Genomic DNA, 18,045 nt, shown 5'->3' on the forward strand with positions numbered 1-18,045 from the left:
GCCACCCAGACACCCCCAGAAGCTTTTAAATTTGATGTGGTCCCACTTGTTTATTTTTGCTTTTGTTGCCTTTGCTTGTGTCAAATCCAAAAAAATCATTTCTAAGATTGATGTCAAGGAACTTACCACCTATGTTTTCTTCTAGGAGTTTTATGGTTTCAGGTCTTATGTTCAAGTCTTTAATCCATTTTGAGTTGATTTTGTGTATGCTATAAGATAGTGGTTCCATTTTCCCAGTGGCATTTATTTATTTCAAACAATTTTTAATGTTTATTTATTTTTGGGAGACAGGGAGAGAGCACGAGCAGGGGAGAAGCAGAGAGAGAGAGAAAAACGCAGAATCAAAAGCAGTCTCCAGGCTCTGAGCTGCAGCACGGAGCCCAACACAGGGCTCAAACTCACGAACTGTGAGATCATGACCTGAGCCCAAGTTGGATGCTTAACTGATGGAGCCAGCCACCAAGGTGCCCCTTCTCAACACCATTTATTGAAGGGACTCTCCTTTCCCCGTTGTATATTCTTGTCTCCTTGGTAATGAACTCACTGACCATATATGCATGGGTTTGTTTGTTTTGTTGATTTATGTGTCTGTTTTTATGCTAATACCATACTTTTGCAAAACTTTTTAAATTCCAGTTAGTTAACATACAATGTAATATTAGTTTCAGGTGTACAATACAGTGATTCAACACTTCCGTGCAGTACTTGGTGCTCATCCCAACAAGTGTACTCCTTAATCCCCGTCACCTATTTAACCAGTTCCCCCCTCCTCCCAGACTGTTTTGATTACTCTAGTTTTGTCATATAGTTTGAAATCAGGAAGTGTGATTCCTCTAGCTCTTCTTTCTCAAGTTTGCTTTGGCTCTTTGGTGATATCATACAAATTTTAGGTTTGTTCTGTATCTGAAAAATGCCATTGAAAATTTGGTTGGGATTGCATTGATTCTGTGAATTGTTTTGGGTAGTGTGATATTTATAAGAAAAATATATTTGGTCATTCAGATGACCAAATCTGTATTTCTCATATAAATATATATACACACACATACATACACACACACACACACACACACATATATATATGTGTGTGTGTATGTGTGTATATATATATATGTGTATATATATATATGTGTATATATATATATACACATATATATATACACATATATATATATACACACATACACACACACACACATATATATATATGTATATATATATATATATATATATATATATATATATGTATATATATTTGGTTTTCATCCACCATTCCTGGCTCATAGCTTCCAAAACCCTTGGAATTTCCTAAGTGCTAAGAGTGACAAAAGTATCTCTTATTATGTTAATGAAATGAGTTTTGGAACATACTTAAGGATGAGGTTGGCTGCCAGGAGAACCCACCATGTGATTAGAGGGTTGGAACTTACAGTCCCTCTCCACCCCTACCCCCCCCACCTTGGTAAGGGGAAGAGGGTCTGGAAGTCGAATCTGTCATCATTGACCAATGATTTAATCAATCATGATTATGTAACTTAGCCTCCATGAAAACCCAAGAGGACAGGGTTCAGGAAAACTTCGAGCTTGGTAAAGAGATTTGAAGAGAGTGGTGAGCTCAGAGAGAGAGCATGGAAGCTCCCCACCCTTTCCCCATGCCTGTCCCTATGCATCTCTTTTATCTATTTCTGACTTCTATTCTTTTATAATAAACTAGTAACATGGCAAGTGAATTGTTTCTCAGTGTTCAGTGAGCTGCTCTAGCAAATTAATTGAACCTAAGGAACCTCAGATTTATAGGCAGTTTGTCAGAGGTATAGGTAACAATCTGAGCTTGTTACTGGTGTCTGAAAACTAAGGAGTGAGTCATGGGAATTTTTTATTTATAGCCAGTTGGACAGAAGTGTAGGTAACAACTTGGGCTTGCAACTGGTCAAGTAGGGCTGGGGGAACAGCAGTTTTGTAGGACCGAACCCTTAACTTGTAGAATCTCAAGTGGGGCTGGGGGAACAGCAGTTTTTGTAGGACCGAACCCTTAGAATCTGAGGCTATATCCAGGTAGGTAGTGTCAGATTGAATTGAATTGTGGTACACTCAACTGGTGTCCCAAGAATTGCTTGTTGGTCCCAAGAATTGAACCGCTGCCCCTCCACATTGGAATTGGTATTAGGACCCATTTAGGTAATGTGAACATTTTAACAATATTCTTCTAATCTATGAGCATGGAATATCTTTCCATTTATTTGTGTCTTCAATTTCTTAATGTATTATAGTTTTCAGTACACAGGTCTTTAATTTCCTTGGTTAAATTTAATCCTAGGTATTTTATTCTTTTTGATGCAACTGTAAATGGGGTTTTCTTAATTTATCCTTCAGATAGTTCATTATCAGTGTACACAAATGCAGCTGATTTATGTGTATATTGATTTTATATCCTACACACTTCACTGAACTGGTTTTTTAGTTCTAACAGTTTTTTGGTGGGGTCTATAGAGTTTTCTCTGTATATCATGTTAAGAGTTTCTATTTCCTTTCCAATTTGGATGCCTTTTTTTTTTGATACCTTTATTTATTTTCTTGCCTCATTGCTCTGACTAGTTCTTCTAATACTATGCTGAATAAAAATGGTAAGAGGGGGTATTCTTGTCTCGTTCTGATCTTAGAGGAAAAGCTTTTGGCTTTTTACTGTTGAATATGATGCAAGCTGTGTACTTGTCATATATGGCCGTTATTATGTTGAGGTACATGCTCTTTATACCCAACTTTGTTGAGAGTTTTTATCACAAATGGATATTGAATTTTATTAAATGCTTTTTCTGCATCTATTGAGATGATCAGAGGTCGTCTTATTCATGTAATGAAAGGCTAGTCAGAAAATTACCTGTTTACTGTTTTGAGGGTAAGACAGCTAGAGTATGTGTGGGGTAATTAGTAAATGAAAAGCCCTACCCTCTTTTCTCATATTTTTTCTTCTGCAAATCTAGAACTGTTTACTGAAGGGTTATTGATAGCTACTTGGGTAGAAACTTGTTAAGGAACTATCCTTTTTACTTTAAAGGGAAGCAGTTACTAAATCATCTTTGCTAATAGTGCAGTCAACCCATTTTTTTTTCATATAGTCATTTATGAGGGATGTGATATATATATTAAAAAGTATTATAAGACTTTCTTCAAAAATTATAAAAATAATGTTTCATAACTTTTATATATGATTTTGCTTTGAGATCAGATTGCACTTACACAGACTCTTTGCTTTCTTTCAGGAATAATGCTACAAGGCATTTATGCAATTTACTCAAAGAAACCTGTGCCAGATCTGCAGAAAAGACAAAGAAATGTAAATATTTTTCTTGTTTTATGTGATTTTCTCAATTTGTTATTATTTAAAAAAATTTTTTTTAATGTTTATTTTTGAGAGAGAGACAGAGTGGGGGAGGAGCAGAGAGAGAGGAAGACACAGAGTCAGAAACAGGCTCCAGGCTCTGAGCTGTCAGCACCTAGCCCAAGCCCGATGTGGGGCCCAAACTCAACAAACCGTGAGATCATGACCTGAGCTGAAGTCGGATGCTCAACCAACTGAGCCACCCAGGCGCCCCGTCAACTTATTATTATTTTAATGGAGAAGGGAAGAAATTGTTTTTTCACTTTTTGGAGCCAACTTTGATTTGAACAAGTTACATGTGCCTCATACCATTTTTTTGCATAAGTAGGAATTTGATTCTCAGTTCTTTGAGCTTTCAAAGCTCAAAGTTTTTTTGAAAGATAATTTATTTCAAAAGCTATATATCTGACATTTGTAGTTCTTATTTCAGTTAAAATGTGATCTTGAGACTAACCTTTCTGTCTGGAACAACTAGCATATTGAATTTTGATGCATAACCATGTTTATAATAGAAACTACTGGTGGAGGGCTATGCTGAAGGCATAGTACTTAAGAGTAGTGCAATATTTATTTCCTATCTAAATAGAATTCTCAAGTTTCTCCTAAAGAAACATGCTTTTAAAATATTCAAATAAGGTTGTGGTATATATATATGAAAGTACACCTTTTCATTGTATGCATATTTTGATTTTACTTGTAGGAATTTTTTTTCATTTTGATGAAAAACAAATTTTATTTTCAAAAATAATACTTTCATCTTTGTCATTATTTTCACACTAGCTCTACTTTGTTTCTGCCAAGAATTTATTAGGATATACTGTCTATCTGCTTTTTCAGGATAGCTAAAATTTTAGTGTCACACAGCTTATTGCTTAAGAGCCTGGGCTTAAGAGTTAGGTTGCTGTCAACTTGACCTTGGATAAGTTATATAATCTCTGATCCACTGTTTATTGGTTAATAAAGTGCCTCTTAGTGTTGTTTTGAGAATTAAATTTGTTAATAAATATAAATTGCTTGTAACAGTGCAAAGTGCTCCACCCCTCCTCCTCCCCCCTCTTCTTTTTTCTTTTTCTTCTTTTCCTCCTCCTCCTCTTCCTTTTCCTTCCCCCTCTCCTCTTCCTTGTCCTCTTTCTTTCTTTCTTTTCTTTCTTTTCTTTCTTTTCTTTCTTTCCAGTATGCACTATTGCTAGTGTTTTTAATTCTTTGTCCCTGCACATAGTACTTTGCTTTTAGAACTATATATATTTTCCAGAATGTAGTGTACCACTACCAGCTCCTCCACTGCATCCTGTTTATTCAACTTTCAATATTAGCTTTCCCATCTATGTATAAAAAATGGTGAGGGGCGCCTGGGTGGCGCAGTCGGTTAAGCGTCCGACTTCAGCCAGGTCACGATCTCGCGGTCCGTGAGTTCGAGCCCCGCGTCAGTCTCTGGGCTGATGGCTCAGAGCCTGGAGCCTGTTTCCGATTCTGTGTCTCCCTCTCTCTCTGCCCCTCCCCCATTCATGCTCTGTCTCTCTCTGTCCCAAAAATAAAAAAAAAAAAAAATAAACTCTGAAAAAAAAAATGGTGAAAAGTATACACTGATGGGTGTAGAGGGATGGTGTGTTGACTGCTTTGTAGAAAGTAACCTGGGCCATAGAGACAAGGCTGCTAGGTTTTTTTTTTTTCTCTGTTTAGTTTTATGTTCTCTAAGTCAGAGATAGATGGTGGGAGAGGTTTGAAGAATCTTTAGAAAGATTTTTAGGTGATTTCTTAAATGAACCGATGAATGTATCTTGATATGATGTGTAGATCGTTTTTTCCTATACAAAGTCTTTACACTTATTAATGTAAACTCCATCTAGATTCTTCCTGAAGTCTTTCCTTTTGCTATTGGATTTTTCTGTCTCATTTATTCATTCACCAGCTTTTAAAGTGTCTACTTTGGGTCATGAAATATTCTGAATGCTGAGGAAAACAGCAATGAACAGTTTCTGCTTTTAAGGAGGATACATCCTAGTGGAGGGACACAGACCATAAACAAATTATATGTTGGGTGATGGTAACTACTTAAGGAGAGAGTATTTTGGAATAGGGTGATTGGGGAAGTATTTTAGGGACCCTAGTAAGTGTGTGTGTGTGGGGGGGGGGGGGAGTGAGCCATGTAGTTATTTTGGGAAATAGTAAGTGCAAAGTCCCTTAGATGAAAGCCTGTTTAATCTTTTCAAGTCAGTGAGGCCACTGTGCTGTTACCTTTCATATTTCTGCCTTGTATATGTTTTTCATCTTTTTTCTTGTGTGCCATTCGGGAACATTTCTTCTAATCTCTCTTCTAGTACACTAATTCTCTTTTTAGCTAGTTCTAGTTTGTTTTTTAATTCATTAGTCGAAGTTTCAATTTTTGTTATTGCATTTTCTGGTTTTGTATATATTAGCTGGTCTTAAAAATATCTGTAGTGTCACTTTTTAGACTTTCAGGTTTGTTGCTGAAATTTTTCTTTAACATAAAGTTGATGGACAATGTTACATTAGTTTCAGGTGTGTAACATTGTGATTTAATATGAGATGTTCACCACTAGTGTTCCTTGCTGAAATTTTTAAGTTCAGCTTTTTTTTTTATCTCCATGAACATAATAAATTAAACATTATTTTATTAAGGTTTTAATAAAGTTTATTAAAGGGGTCTATTCCGGTGTGTCGTCCTCTACATTCTACTTCTTGTTTATCTCATTGTGTACTTCATTATCCATGATTATTTGCTTGAGACCTAGAATGGTGTCACATTTTCCTGGTTCTTTGAATGTTGAAAAGTTTTGATTATATCCTGGACATTTTGAAATTATATGTTGTGAGAATCTGGGTCCTTTTAAAATCCCCAGGACAATGTATGTTTGTTTGTTTATTTTTTAGCAGTTTGTCAACTCCAGATCAGATCACAAGTTCTATCTTGCCTTTTGTGTGCTGGGTTCCAGTATCAGTTCAGTTTTCAAAGCCTTTGGTATACTGCTCTGGCTCTGTTTCTTGTATGCTCCACTCAAGATTAGGTCTGGGATGTGGGTAGTGGTTTATATTGGAGTTTAGTTTTCAAAGCCCTTGCTGTATTTGTTTTGGGTCTGTCTTGTACATGTATATTCTCTCAATTTTCCCATGGGACTCATATCATAATTTAGGTAATCCTCTTTTGGAGCTGTCTTTAAGATTTCTCCCCCATGCTCAGCCTTGGGCCCATTTTCCCTGCCCGATGGCTGTAAATGTGGAATTTCTTTTGGGGTTTTGTATGTCCTTGCTGCCATGGCTGCTACTATTCCACTACTAGGGCCATTTTGGGGACAGGGCTGTGAGGGGAAAAAAAAAAGAAAAAAATCAGGATTTCCTTTTGCTGCTCATGTTTCCTGTTACAGTTCTGCTGGGGCCTTACACTTTGGCTACTGTTAGGAGGGAAGATAGGAAAAAACCTAAACAGGAAACTCACCTTCACATGAGTCATTTCTTTAAGATTTTACTTTTTGTCTCCAATATATCTGCCTTTGCTTACTTTTCAGAGTCCTAAAGTAGTTGCTTTATGTATTTCATTCAGGGATCTTAGCTGTAAGCAATGGGAGAGAAAAGCTATAGTGGAATTACTTCATCTTGACTGGCACTGCAAGTTGGTTTGGTGTTTTTGAATTATAACCCTCAATCTATTCTTGGCCTGATTATGTTTTCATCATTATGTTTTTAGATCTTTGATTCCTTTAAGAATTAAAAGATCCTCCAGATTTTTAACTGTCTGCAGTAGGAGGGTTGGTCTGACTTACTTAGCTATTACCAGAAAACAGAGTCCTTGATGCTTTCCTAAAATATAGACCAAATCATGTTACTGTCTAATTCATTAAATGGTTTTCAATATGTTTTTTGGTGGATAGCATGGTGTTTGCCACTTTCCCATACATACAGGCTCATGGAGAACTACTTGTTACTCCCTAAACAGATTATGCTTCTGAGCTTTTGAATGTATTTTTTTTATTGACTGATCCTCTTTCCTTCATCTCCTTAGCTCGTATTTGTCCTTCAAAACTCAGAATAAATGTTACTACTCTTGGGAAATATTCCCCAATTTTGTAGTCTGATTTAGATGCTCCTCTTCTTTGTATACCTTTACCATGTACTGTATTTATGAATTCCCTCAACAAATATTTGAGTGTCTACTACTATATGCTAGACATCTCACTGCAAGCTTAAGGGCAAGGGATCATATCTTAATTCAGTAGTCCGTTTTTTAGACAATGTCTTTCAAGATAGTAGGTGATAGATTAATAAAAAAAGAACAAATCTGTTCTTAGATGCACCTTTTAAAAAAAAAACCCTTTAAATGGCTGTTGCACACTGAATGATATTGAATTATTTAGCCTGCCATTCGAAATATTGCGTTAGCTTTTTTTTTTTTTTTTTGTAGCCTTAAGTCCTAACCTAAAGTAGTTAGTGTATTAGTGTTGGGAAAGACTTTAAAGCTTTTGTAGTCTACTTACATTTCCATTGATCTAGTTTCCTTTATAGCATGTCTAACCAAGTGGTAGTCTTTTTTACGTTTGAATATATTCAGTGATGGAAACTCACTAACCCCAAGATTGTCATTTAAGGACAGCTCTTTATTTTTATGTTGAGCTGAAATCTTGACGTAGTTTCTGTCTTCTTATTGTAGCTCTCCTTAAGGCATATGGAAAAAGTCTAAGTCATTTTTTATGTGCTATCTCTTTAGATCTTTAAAGCTGGCTTCTTGTCCTTTTTGAATCTTGTCGTTAGCCTAGACATTTGAAGATTCTTAAGTGCTTTTGGCATTTTGGTTGATCTGTTGAACATCTTTGTTACAGAGTCCAGATCTGTCTGAGGTAATCAAGTTTTGTAACTTACCCTGTGTAAGGGACTATTCATTGTCTAATTGTAGGTGTCTTTAATGAACTCTAAGGTCAGTTTATTTGATAGTCACAATGCATTATAGGCTTAGTGAGTTCACTATTAATTAAAACCTTTACATTTTCTTTTTTGCTTTATTCTTTGCATGTACATTTACATTTTTGGATCCAGATAGCATTCTTTGCATTTATCCAAACTAGATTTAATCAGGCACACCTATGTTTAAAAAAAAATTTTTTTTTACATTTATTTATTTTTGAGAGACAGAGACAGAGCACAAGTGGGGGAGGGGCAGAGAGAGAAGGAGACACAGAATCTGAAGCAGGCTCCAGGCTGTCAGTACAGAGCCTGATGCTGGACTCAAACCCACAAACCATGAGATCATGGCCTAAGCTGAAGTCAGATGCTCAACCGGAGCCACCCAGGTGCCCCCAGGCACACCTGTGTTTTAATCATGTCCCACTACTCACTAGCTTTGGGATCCTGGAAAATAACATAATTTTCTGTCTCACAATTTCCTCATCTGTGAAATGGGGGTAATCACAGTTCCCTAGATCTATACCTAGATATTGTGTGTGTGTGTGTGTGTGTATGTGTGTGTGTATGTGTGTGTGTGTGTGTGTGTGTTTGATCATTATAATTCAGTTTTGTCAGTACAACCATTTCAATCTGTACCGGTCTTTTTTTTAGCTCATGAAAGCTTTATGATATCTATGGGCACTGTCTGATTTTTGTTTGGGCAATACTTGTTTGTTGGCCTTCAGTTCTTCTTTTCTCTAATTGTTTTAATATTTTCCCCCTCATCCTGTTTGTTTCTTATATTTCCAGTTTGACTTTTGAAATATCAATTCTGTACTGTTCTGCCTCTAACCTGTAAGTCTCTTGTAGTGTCATCCAATTCATTGCCCCTTTCCTCCTCATTTATTTTTCTATTTGGTTTATCCCATTTCTTGCATTTCTGTTGTGGCCTGTTCTGTCTTTTATCACTGTATCTTCCTCTTTCATTGACCATATTTTCTTGGTTCTGTTGAGGATACTGGATAGTTTTCTGAAATCTTCATCTGGGTTCTCTAGATAGACTTTGTTTTCAGAGATAGGTTATTCCTTTTAACATCTCTCATGTTGTTACCTTTCCTTTGTTTGACAGTATTTTTTTGTAGGCCTCTTGTGGGTTTTCTCACCATATATGCCATTGAAAAAAGCAAGAACTATCCAGACTAAATAAACTAGGTGATAAACTGACTTTAGTCTGGATTTACCTCCTCTGGTTTAGTGGCTGAATCCTCTTTTTATATTTACAGTTGTATGGCATATCCTTGAGCAGTTTGTAAAGCTTTCACCTTGTGTGACTCTGCCCCTTCTGGCTGGTTTTCTGATGCTCTGATAAATGTAGAAACTATGATTCTGCATAATTGTAATCAATAAACTGAAACGTGCATAACACTTTGATATCTTAAAATATAAAAAAATCTTAATTTTTAATATCTTAAAGCCTTGATGCTGCTAACATAGAAGAAACATAATCTTAGTAAATTTGGGAACTTTCCCCTTTCCCCTGGGGTTGAATCTAAATTTGGAAGTTCCCATATTGTACCATGTGGTAGAGAAGGACATTTGTTATCCATGGAACTTTTCTTGTTTCGACTGGTATTCAGTAACTGGTCCACATAGGTTGCTGCTGAGTCCTCCCTCATTTCTGTCCTCAGGGCCCATTCATATCTGCTGGTTCTCTGTGCTTTGTCCCACCATGCTCAGCTGCATCGGGTGTTGCAACAAGGGTAATGGAAGCTGTCTAAAGCCCTATCTGCCTAGATATACTTCACAGGCATTTCTTCTTAGGTTTTGTCATCTTTCTGGAGCCCTACTGAAGAAAAAAGTATAGTCTCACTCTGCTCTTGGTTGGCCCACACTCGCTGGGGGTTTTGTGGTCCTCAACCCTGAGGCTTAGTCTGGTGAGTGTAGAGGGCTCCAGAACCTTTTCTTAAGTGTCTGCCAGAACCTACCAAGCTCTCTTAGCTTCCCCTTCTAAAGGCTTTTTCCCACAAATTAGTAAATATTTCTTTGACGTAGAGGATGAGAATCTTTGTTCTGACTCATATATTTAAAAAACCTAGTGTTTATGTCCTGAATCCTTCCCTTAATCCCCAATCTGGTGTTTTGAAACCCAAAGAGTTTTTCTTTGCTTTTGTTTGAATCATCTCTTCTTTTCTAAATTATTTTTTAAATGTTTATTTTTGATAGAGAGAGAGAGAGTGTGAGTGGGAGAGGGGCAGAGAGAGAGGGAGACATAGAATCTGGAGCAGCTTCCAGGCTCTGAGCTGTCAGCACAGAGCGTGACGCGGGGCACGAACTCATGAGCCATGAGATCATGACCTGAGCCGAAGTCGGATGCTTAACCGACTGAGCCACCCAGCCACCCCTGAATCATTTCTTCTTTAAGGCAGTAAATGCTGAAAGATCTAGTTGCCCAAACTGGGGCAAAGCATGTGTGTGGGGGGGGGGGGGGAGGAGGGGTAGAGTGTGAAGGGAGAGGGAGGGAGGGTAGTAAAGAGAAGGGAGTGAAATGGGGGGTAAGGAGATAGATCAATGGATAAATATCAAGAAGAAAAACAGAAAATGTAGGGTTATATTTTTACAATACTACATTACCACATTGGAACACTCAACAGCTACCAGAGTCCCTACTTTGTACTACCTATAGGGTCTTGCTTCTGACAACTGTAAAGTATATCTATACCCGTTTATGTTCTTTTCTGTAGTTTTATTTAATTTCCAGTACTTTTCTATTGGAAGAATGGCTGGATGGTATCTTGGAAGTACTAATGGTATTGGTAATGGGAAAATTGGAGGTGTTGGCAGTAGAATGCAGTTCTTTGGCACAAATCATTTCTGAGGAATAGAGAAGATGTGTTACTAAGTGTGTAAGTAGTGAATATAAAACAGAATAGATGGAGTAAGAAGTATGAACTATCTTTCTGTTCAAATGCTGATATATTCTGCCTCTATTTCCTTAAAATTTCCAGCCCTTTATTTCTAGCCCTTTAATATTCAGATAAAATTGGTTCAGTTCCTGTTTCATATGCTGTAAGTCCAGAGCTTTCTCCATTATTTTTTAGGGGTTTAGGACACCTGCATTCTTCTAAAGATAGTTCATGTACCCTCTTTTTGGTTATTTGGGTTCCCATTGACAGCTGCTATTCTCTTGTTTGCAGCTGGTTACTGAGAATCTGGGACTAATACCCTCTTTATATATTTTTTTTAACGTTTATTCATTTTTGAGACAGAGAGAGACGGAGCATGAATGGGGGAGGGTCAGAGAGAGAGGGAGACACAGAATCTGAAACAGGCTCCAGGCTCTGAGCTGTCAGCACAGAGCCTGATGCGGGGCTCAAACTCACAGACTGTGAGATCATGACTTGAGCTGAAGTTGGACGCTTAACCAACTGAGCCACCCAGGCGCCCCTACCATCTTTAAATTTAACATGCTTTAATGTAATGCTGGTCTCATTTGGGGGGATGATAAAGGAACAGCCACGTTGTCTGTTACTGCTTTGTAATTAAGGTACTGCCTTCTACCTTCATTCCCCTCAGTATAGCTAGAGGGAATCATTGATCAGGTAAAAAAAAAAAAAAACACCCAGAAAAATAAAAAGGTTGTAGAGGATTTATAGGGGATTTCTCTCTGGAGCCACACCTATTCTTAAACTTCAAGACATGAAGAGCAAGTTTATCTTCCTTTCTGCCTCCTCAGAAGTAGAGCAAGAGATCGTAGGCTTTGGTTTTCATGTGGACTCTATGAATCATAAATATACACAGGAGAAAGTACTTAATAGAATAATTGTTAAATCCCTACTCATTTTAAAGGCTAAAACTGTAAATATATTTTACAAAGTTTGAATAAATTCATGGGTAGTAATTCGGTAAAAGAAAATTAGAACTTTTGAGGTTGAAATAAAATCATGCCTTACTATGCCTTGCTGTGTCTTGCTGTGAGACTACTATGAAGTAGCTTATTTAAAAAAACTTGTTACTGAAGTATAGTTGACATACAACGTTATGTTAGTTTCAGATGTACAACATAGTAATCAACAATTCTGTACATTTGATACTATTTTCAGAGACTCAGGATATACTAATACATTTCACTAACAGAATTTTAAATATTTTAATGTTTTCTTGAGGCATTTTGAGTATTATTGGCATTATAATCATTTTAAAATTTAATTCTGAATTATTTTATATTAATAGATGAATATGAACGGGAAGAAACTAGGCAAGTATATGTGGATCTAAATAATAACATTGAGGTAAGTTGTAGTGAAAAGTTAAATGTTCTAAACAGAGGCATTTAAAAAAAGCGTTTATTTTTTTTTTTCTCTCTTTTTTTTTTTTTTTTATGAAATTTATTGACAAATTGGTTTCCATACAACACCCAGTGCTCATCCCAAAAGGTGCCCTCCTCAATACCCATCACCCACCCTCCCCTCCCTCCCACCCCCCATCAACCCTCAGTTTGTTCTCAGTTTTTAACAGTCTCTTATGCTTTGGCTCTCTCCCACTCTAACCTCTTTTTTTTTTTTTTTTTTTTCCTTCCCCTCCCCCATGGGTTCCTGTTAAGTTTCTCAGGATCCACATAAGAGTGAAACCATATGGTATCTGTCTTTCTCTGTATGGCTTATTTCACTTAGCATTACACTCTCCAGTTCCATCCACGTTGCTACAAAGGGCCATATTTCATTTTTTCTCATTGCCACATAGTACTCCATTGTGTATATATACCACAATTTCTTTATCCATTCATCAGTTGATGGACATTTAGGCTCTTTCCATAATTTGGCTATTGTTGAGAGTGCTGCTATGAACATTGGGGTACAAGTGCCCCTATGCATCAGTACTCCTGTATCCCTTGGATAAATTCCTAGCAGTGCTATTGCTGGGTCATAGGGTAGGTCTATTTTTAATTTTCTGAGGAACCTCCACACTGCTTTCCAGAGCGGCTGCACCAATTTGCATTCCCACCAACAGTGCAAGAGGGTTCCCGTTTCTCCACATCCTCTCCAGCATCTATCGTCTCCTGATTTGTTCATTTTGGCCACTCTGACTGGCGTGAGGTGATACCTGAGTGTGGTTTTGATTTGTATTTCCCTGATAAGGAGCGACGCTGAACATCTTTTCATGTGCCTGTTGGCCATCTGGATGTCTTCTTTAGAGAAGTGTCTATTCATGTTTTCTGCCCATTTCTTCACTGGGTTATTTGTTTTTTGGGTGTGGAGTTTGGTGAGCTCTTTATAGATTTTAGATACTAGCCCTTTGTCTGATATGTCATTTGCAAATATCTTTTCCCATTCCGTTGGTTGCCTTTTAGTTTTGTTGGTTGTTTCCTTTGCTGTGCAGAAGCTTTTTATCTTCATAAGGTCCCAGTAATTCACTTTTTCTTTTAATTCCCTTGCCTTTGGGGATGTGTCGAGTAAGAGATTGCTACGGCTGAGGTCAGAGAGATCTTTTCCTGCTTTCTCCTCTAAGGTTTTGATGGTTTCCTGTCTCACATTTAGGTCCTTTATCCATTTTGAGTTTATTTTTGTAAATGGTGTGAGAAAGTGGTCTAGTTTCAACCTTCTGCATGTTGCTGTCCAGTTCTCCCAGCACCATTTGCTAAAGAGGCTGTCTTTTTTCCATTGGATGTTCTTTCCTGCTTTGTCAAAGATGAGTTGGCCATACGTTTGTGGGTCTAGTTCTGGGGTTTCTATTCTATTCCATTGGTCTGTGTGTCTGTTTTTGTGCCAATGCCATGCTGTCTTGATGATGACAGCTTTGTAGTAGAGGCTAAAGTCTGGGATTGTGATGCCTCCTGCTTTGGTCTTCTTCTTCAAAATTCCTTTGGCTATTCGGGGCCTTTTGTGGTTCCATATGAATTTTAGGATTGCTTGTTCTAATTTCGAGAAGAATGCTGGTGCAATTTTGATTGGGATTGCATTGAATGTGTAGATAGCTTTGGGTAGTATTGACATTTTGACAATATTTATTTTTCCAATCCATGAGCAGGGAATGTCTTTCCATTTCTTTAAGTCTTCTTCAATTACCTTCATAAGAAAAAGCGTTTATTTTTGATAGAGAGAGAGGCAGAGAGCGAGCACACACAAGCAGGGAAGGGGCAGAGAGAGAGAGAGAGAGAGGGAGACACAAAATCTGAACCAGACTCCAGGCTCCGAGCCTTTAGTGCAGAGCCTGATGTGTAGGACTCAAACCCATGAACCATGAGATCATGACCTGAGCTGAAGTTGGACGCTTAACTGACTGAGCCACATAGACACTGCTAAATAGAGACATTTCTAAGCAAAATCGAGTGATAGCTACAAAGATATATGTAACTCTTCTTGATAAAAGGATTATTATTTGTTGACATAGGATTATATCCAATAAGATTAAGATTCTGTACTAGGTGTGTTAATGTTTTGTTATTCAGTGGCTTTTGAATTTACATGTTAGTGACACCATTTAACTTAATTTATCAAATATGTATTAACTCTGTGTCAGAGACTATCACATTATGTTACATAACCATTAATTTGAAAAAAAAATACAAAGTATTACTAATGTGTCTGGTTCCTGCTTACCTTTCTTATCCCTCTTGTTTTCCACTTTGCTTTTTCAGGTATAGTCATTCTTTCTTATGTTTCTCAAACTTGTAACCTCTTTCTGATCTTGGTTCTTTGACTTTGTCTAGAACTTTTGTGTCCAAGATTTTATGAGAACTCTTAAGCTTCATTCTCCTTTTTAATTATCCCCCTTACTACTTTATCTAAAATACCTTTCTTTTCAGTTTTTCTCTATCTCCTCACCTTGTTTAACTTTGCTGAAAGCCACATGACATTTATTTGATATAGATGTATATGTAAGTATTTTCCATTACCCTGGAATATAAATTAGTTCCCTATCAGAACCTTGTCCTATATCCTAAGTGCCTAAAACAGTGGCTGGCACATGGTAGATACTCAGTAACTATTTATTGAACAAATAAATGAATTCGTACAAATCTGCAAATCAGGATTTGTTGAATCCTGAATGAACTTAACACTGCTAGATGACGTAAGTGTTAATTTGGACTCTAATAGGAGGGAGACCTCACAGAGGTTACACTTTAGTGGGGGGAAGACAGAAATTAAGTAAGCAAAAAAATATGTAAAATTATAGACTTTGATATGGGCTATTAAGTAAATGACTAGAATACCAAAAATCATTTTGCTGCTGTTTGGTAGTATGTAACATGTCTCCAGTGCATTTAAGCATCTGGGAAGCTAATTTAGTAGGCACTCTTAATACATTTTTAGTAAGTTATTTAATTATTACAAGTTATGGGAATTTCATTATTCAAAGTTGAGTGGTTTTATATCTAGTGATCATGAGACAAATTTATTAATATTTTCATAGTTTGAAGAACCTATTTAAAAAATGTAAGTATGATTCTTAAAAGTTAAATTTTATATTTCAGAAAATGATAATAGCTTTTGAGGAACTTCGTGGGCAAGCTGAGAATTCCAGATTGGAAATGCATTTTAAATGTATGGATCCTATTTAATTTTATATTACTCTACTGATGTTTATAAAAAATACAAATAAATAAAATAAAAATAAATAAAAATATATAAATCTAATAAAAAATTAGATTCCTTTAATGTTTTCCTAGCTTCAGCTTGATTCCTCAGGTCTTTTAAATTTCGTACTCAGGGTTTTGTAAACCCCTCAAAATCTTGTGGAATGTGGCAGGGAATTGATATATGTTAAAAATAGTCTTTTGGCTTCAAAGCTACATTTTCCCTGAAATCAAACTTATTATGGTTTGTACTAATTTTTTAGAAGGGTGATTTGGTCTTATTTTTACATTTCTTGGTAAAGTTTCATGATAAAATAACAAGTTGACCCTTGAACAACACAAATTTGAACTGTGCAGGTCCACTTCAGTGGATTTTTTTCAGTAAATACAGCATAGTACTATAAATGTACTTTCTCTTATGAATTTCTTAACATTTACTCTAGCTTACTTTAGTGTAAGAATACAGTCTATAATACGTATGACATACAAAACATGTTATGGGTAAGGCTTCTGGTCACCAGTAGGCTATTAGTAGTTCAGTTTTTGGGGAGTCAAAAGTATATGTGGATTTTCAACTGTGTAGGGGTCAGTATCCCTAATGTTTGTTGTTCAAGGGTCAACTCTATATATTTAAAATCTGTTATTTAAAATCTGTATATATTTAAAATCTGTTATTTAAAAAAATGTGTTATAAAGTATAAGCTTTTAAATATTTGCTGTTATAAAAATTATAGAATTTTCTTGTTATATTTTGATATTATTTAAATTCAATATTTTATTAAACAGCAAGAAAATAGCAGTTTTAACTTGATAGAACTTTGAGGTTTAGTATCTAGATAAATAAGGAGGTGAAATAAAGTCTCAGAAACTTTAAATTTTATTGTGTAATTGTGTTAAGATATTAAAGTATATCGGCTTTATTTTTAAAGTAAAGGAAGATCATGAAAAATTCCAACACCTTGAAGAGGAATATAAGAAGGAAGTACATGACAAGGAAAAGCAGGTATTTTTTAAAAAAATCAACTCTTTGTATTCTTTGTATTTGATAATTCATAAAATACTTAAAATTTCAAAAGAAATCTGTATTGCAGACTGCATGATAAATTTATGTGAGAGATTTTAAATATACATTTCCAAATACTTAGCCATTTACCTAGCAGAATTAATTTCCGTTGATTCAAACATGCATACCCTGAATGGCAACCCTTTTTTAAAAACTCAGTGAATTTTCTACAATATTTATATTAGTGGGTAACATTGCTGCAAAAATATTTTATGAGAACTTTTGTTTAGATAAAAACTTTATCAAATGTAAAGATGATGATCGTTGACCACTCAACTCCTATTTTGCAGTTTATTTTGAAATGTATTTGTTATTAATGACACCAAGGAGGGGGAACTAAAATACTCTTTTGCTTCTTTCTATTAATGTCACATAGTGGAAAATGTGAAAATAATGTCTGTGTTCTTTGACATTCACAAAAATGTCAATTATTATGCCAACTTAATCAGTTTCAAGTCATGCTTACCAATGGAAAATGTTTTATAGAAAGGAATCCCCTTCTTTCTGTCTCCCCCTATTTTTTCAGAGTTTTTTTTTATTTTTTATAAGATATCTTGTAATGATAGATAACAAGGATATCTACTTAAACAATAGTAACAAAAGTTAATTGAAAGTACAGAGAAGATACTTGTATTTTTAAATTCTGGTTAAATTTATGTGTTAAGGCTTAGATCTTTTGAAAGACTTAATAATTTTCCATATTGTAACTGAACTTTTAAACCAGATTTCTGAGAGAAGGCCTTTTTAAAAGTTAAAATTGTGAGTATTATAAAGAACACAAAAAATAAGGAAGTGCTAAAAAGCTTGTTGGAGTTCTGGGTGCATGGGCAGGGCTTATAGATTGGTGGGGTTCCCTGTGAAATGGTGGCGTGGCCAACTAGTATTTTGCTATGGACTCCTAAATGTCATTATTTATAATACTTTTTTTTTTTTTTTTAATTCTCCAAATTCCTGCTTGGTGATACAGACTTGACTGATGGCATTTTGGATTGAGGCTGGCAGAGTAGGAAGGACAGGATGAGTTTTACTATTCCACAGGCTGACCTTTCATTACAACCCTCCCTGTGATTAGAAAACCTAGGTTTAGAGATTCTCTTTTTCAATATGACTACGTCTGCATCTTTAGTCAGGTTAGTT

General features: G+C 35.9%; 1 protein-coding gene across 1 annotated transcript in view; it reads left to right on the plus strand.

The window, feature by feature from the left end:
• The window catches only part of SYCP1 (synaptonemal complex protein 1), a 121,891-nt gene that overhangs the window by 14,346 nt on the left and 89,500 nt on the right, over nt 1-18,045 (plus strand). The window contains exons 7-10 of the mRNA XM_030327378.1: nt 3,261-3,334; nt 12,503-12,561; nt 15,744-15,813; nt 16,775-16,848. Of these exons, the coding sequence (XP_030183238.1) occupies nt 3,261-3,334; nt 12,503-12,561; nt 15,744-15,813; nt 16,775-16,848 (277 nt within the window). The remainder of the gene's footprint in view (nt 1-3,260; nt 3,335-12,502; nt 12,562-15,743; nt 15,814-16,774; nt 16,849-18,045) is intronic.

The sequence above is a fragment of the Lynx canadensis genome, chromosome C1 (genome assembly GCF_007474595.2).
Source record: "Lynx canadensis isolate LIC74 chromosome C1, mLynCan4.pri.v2, whole genome shotgun sequence".
In the NCBI taxonomy this organism is placed as follows: Eukaryota; Metazoa; Chordata; class Mammalia; order Carnivora; family Felidae; genus Lynx; species Lynx canadensis.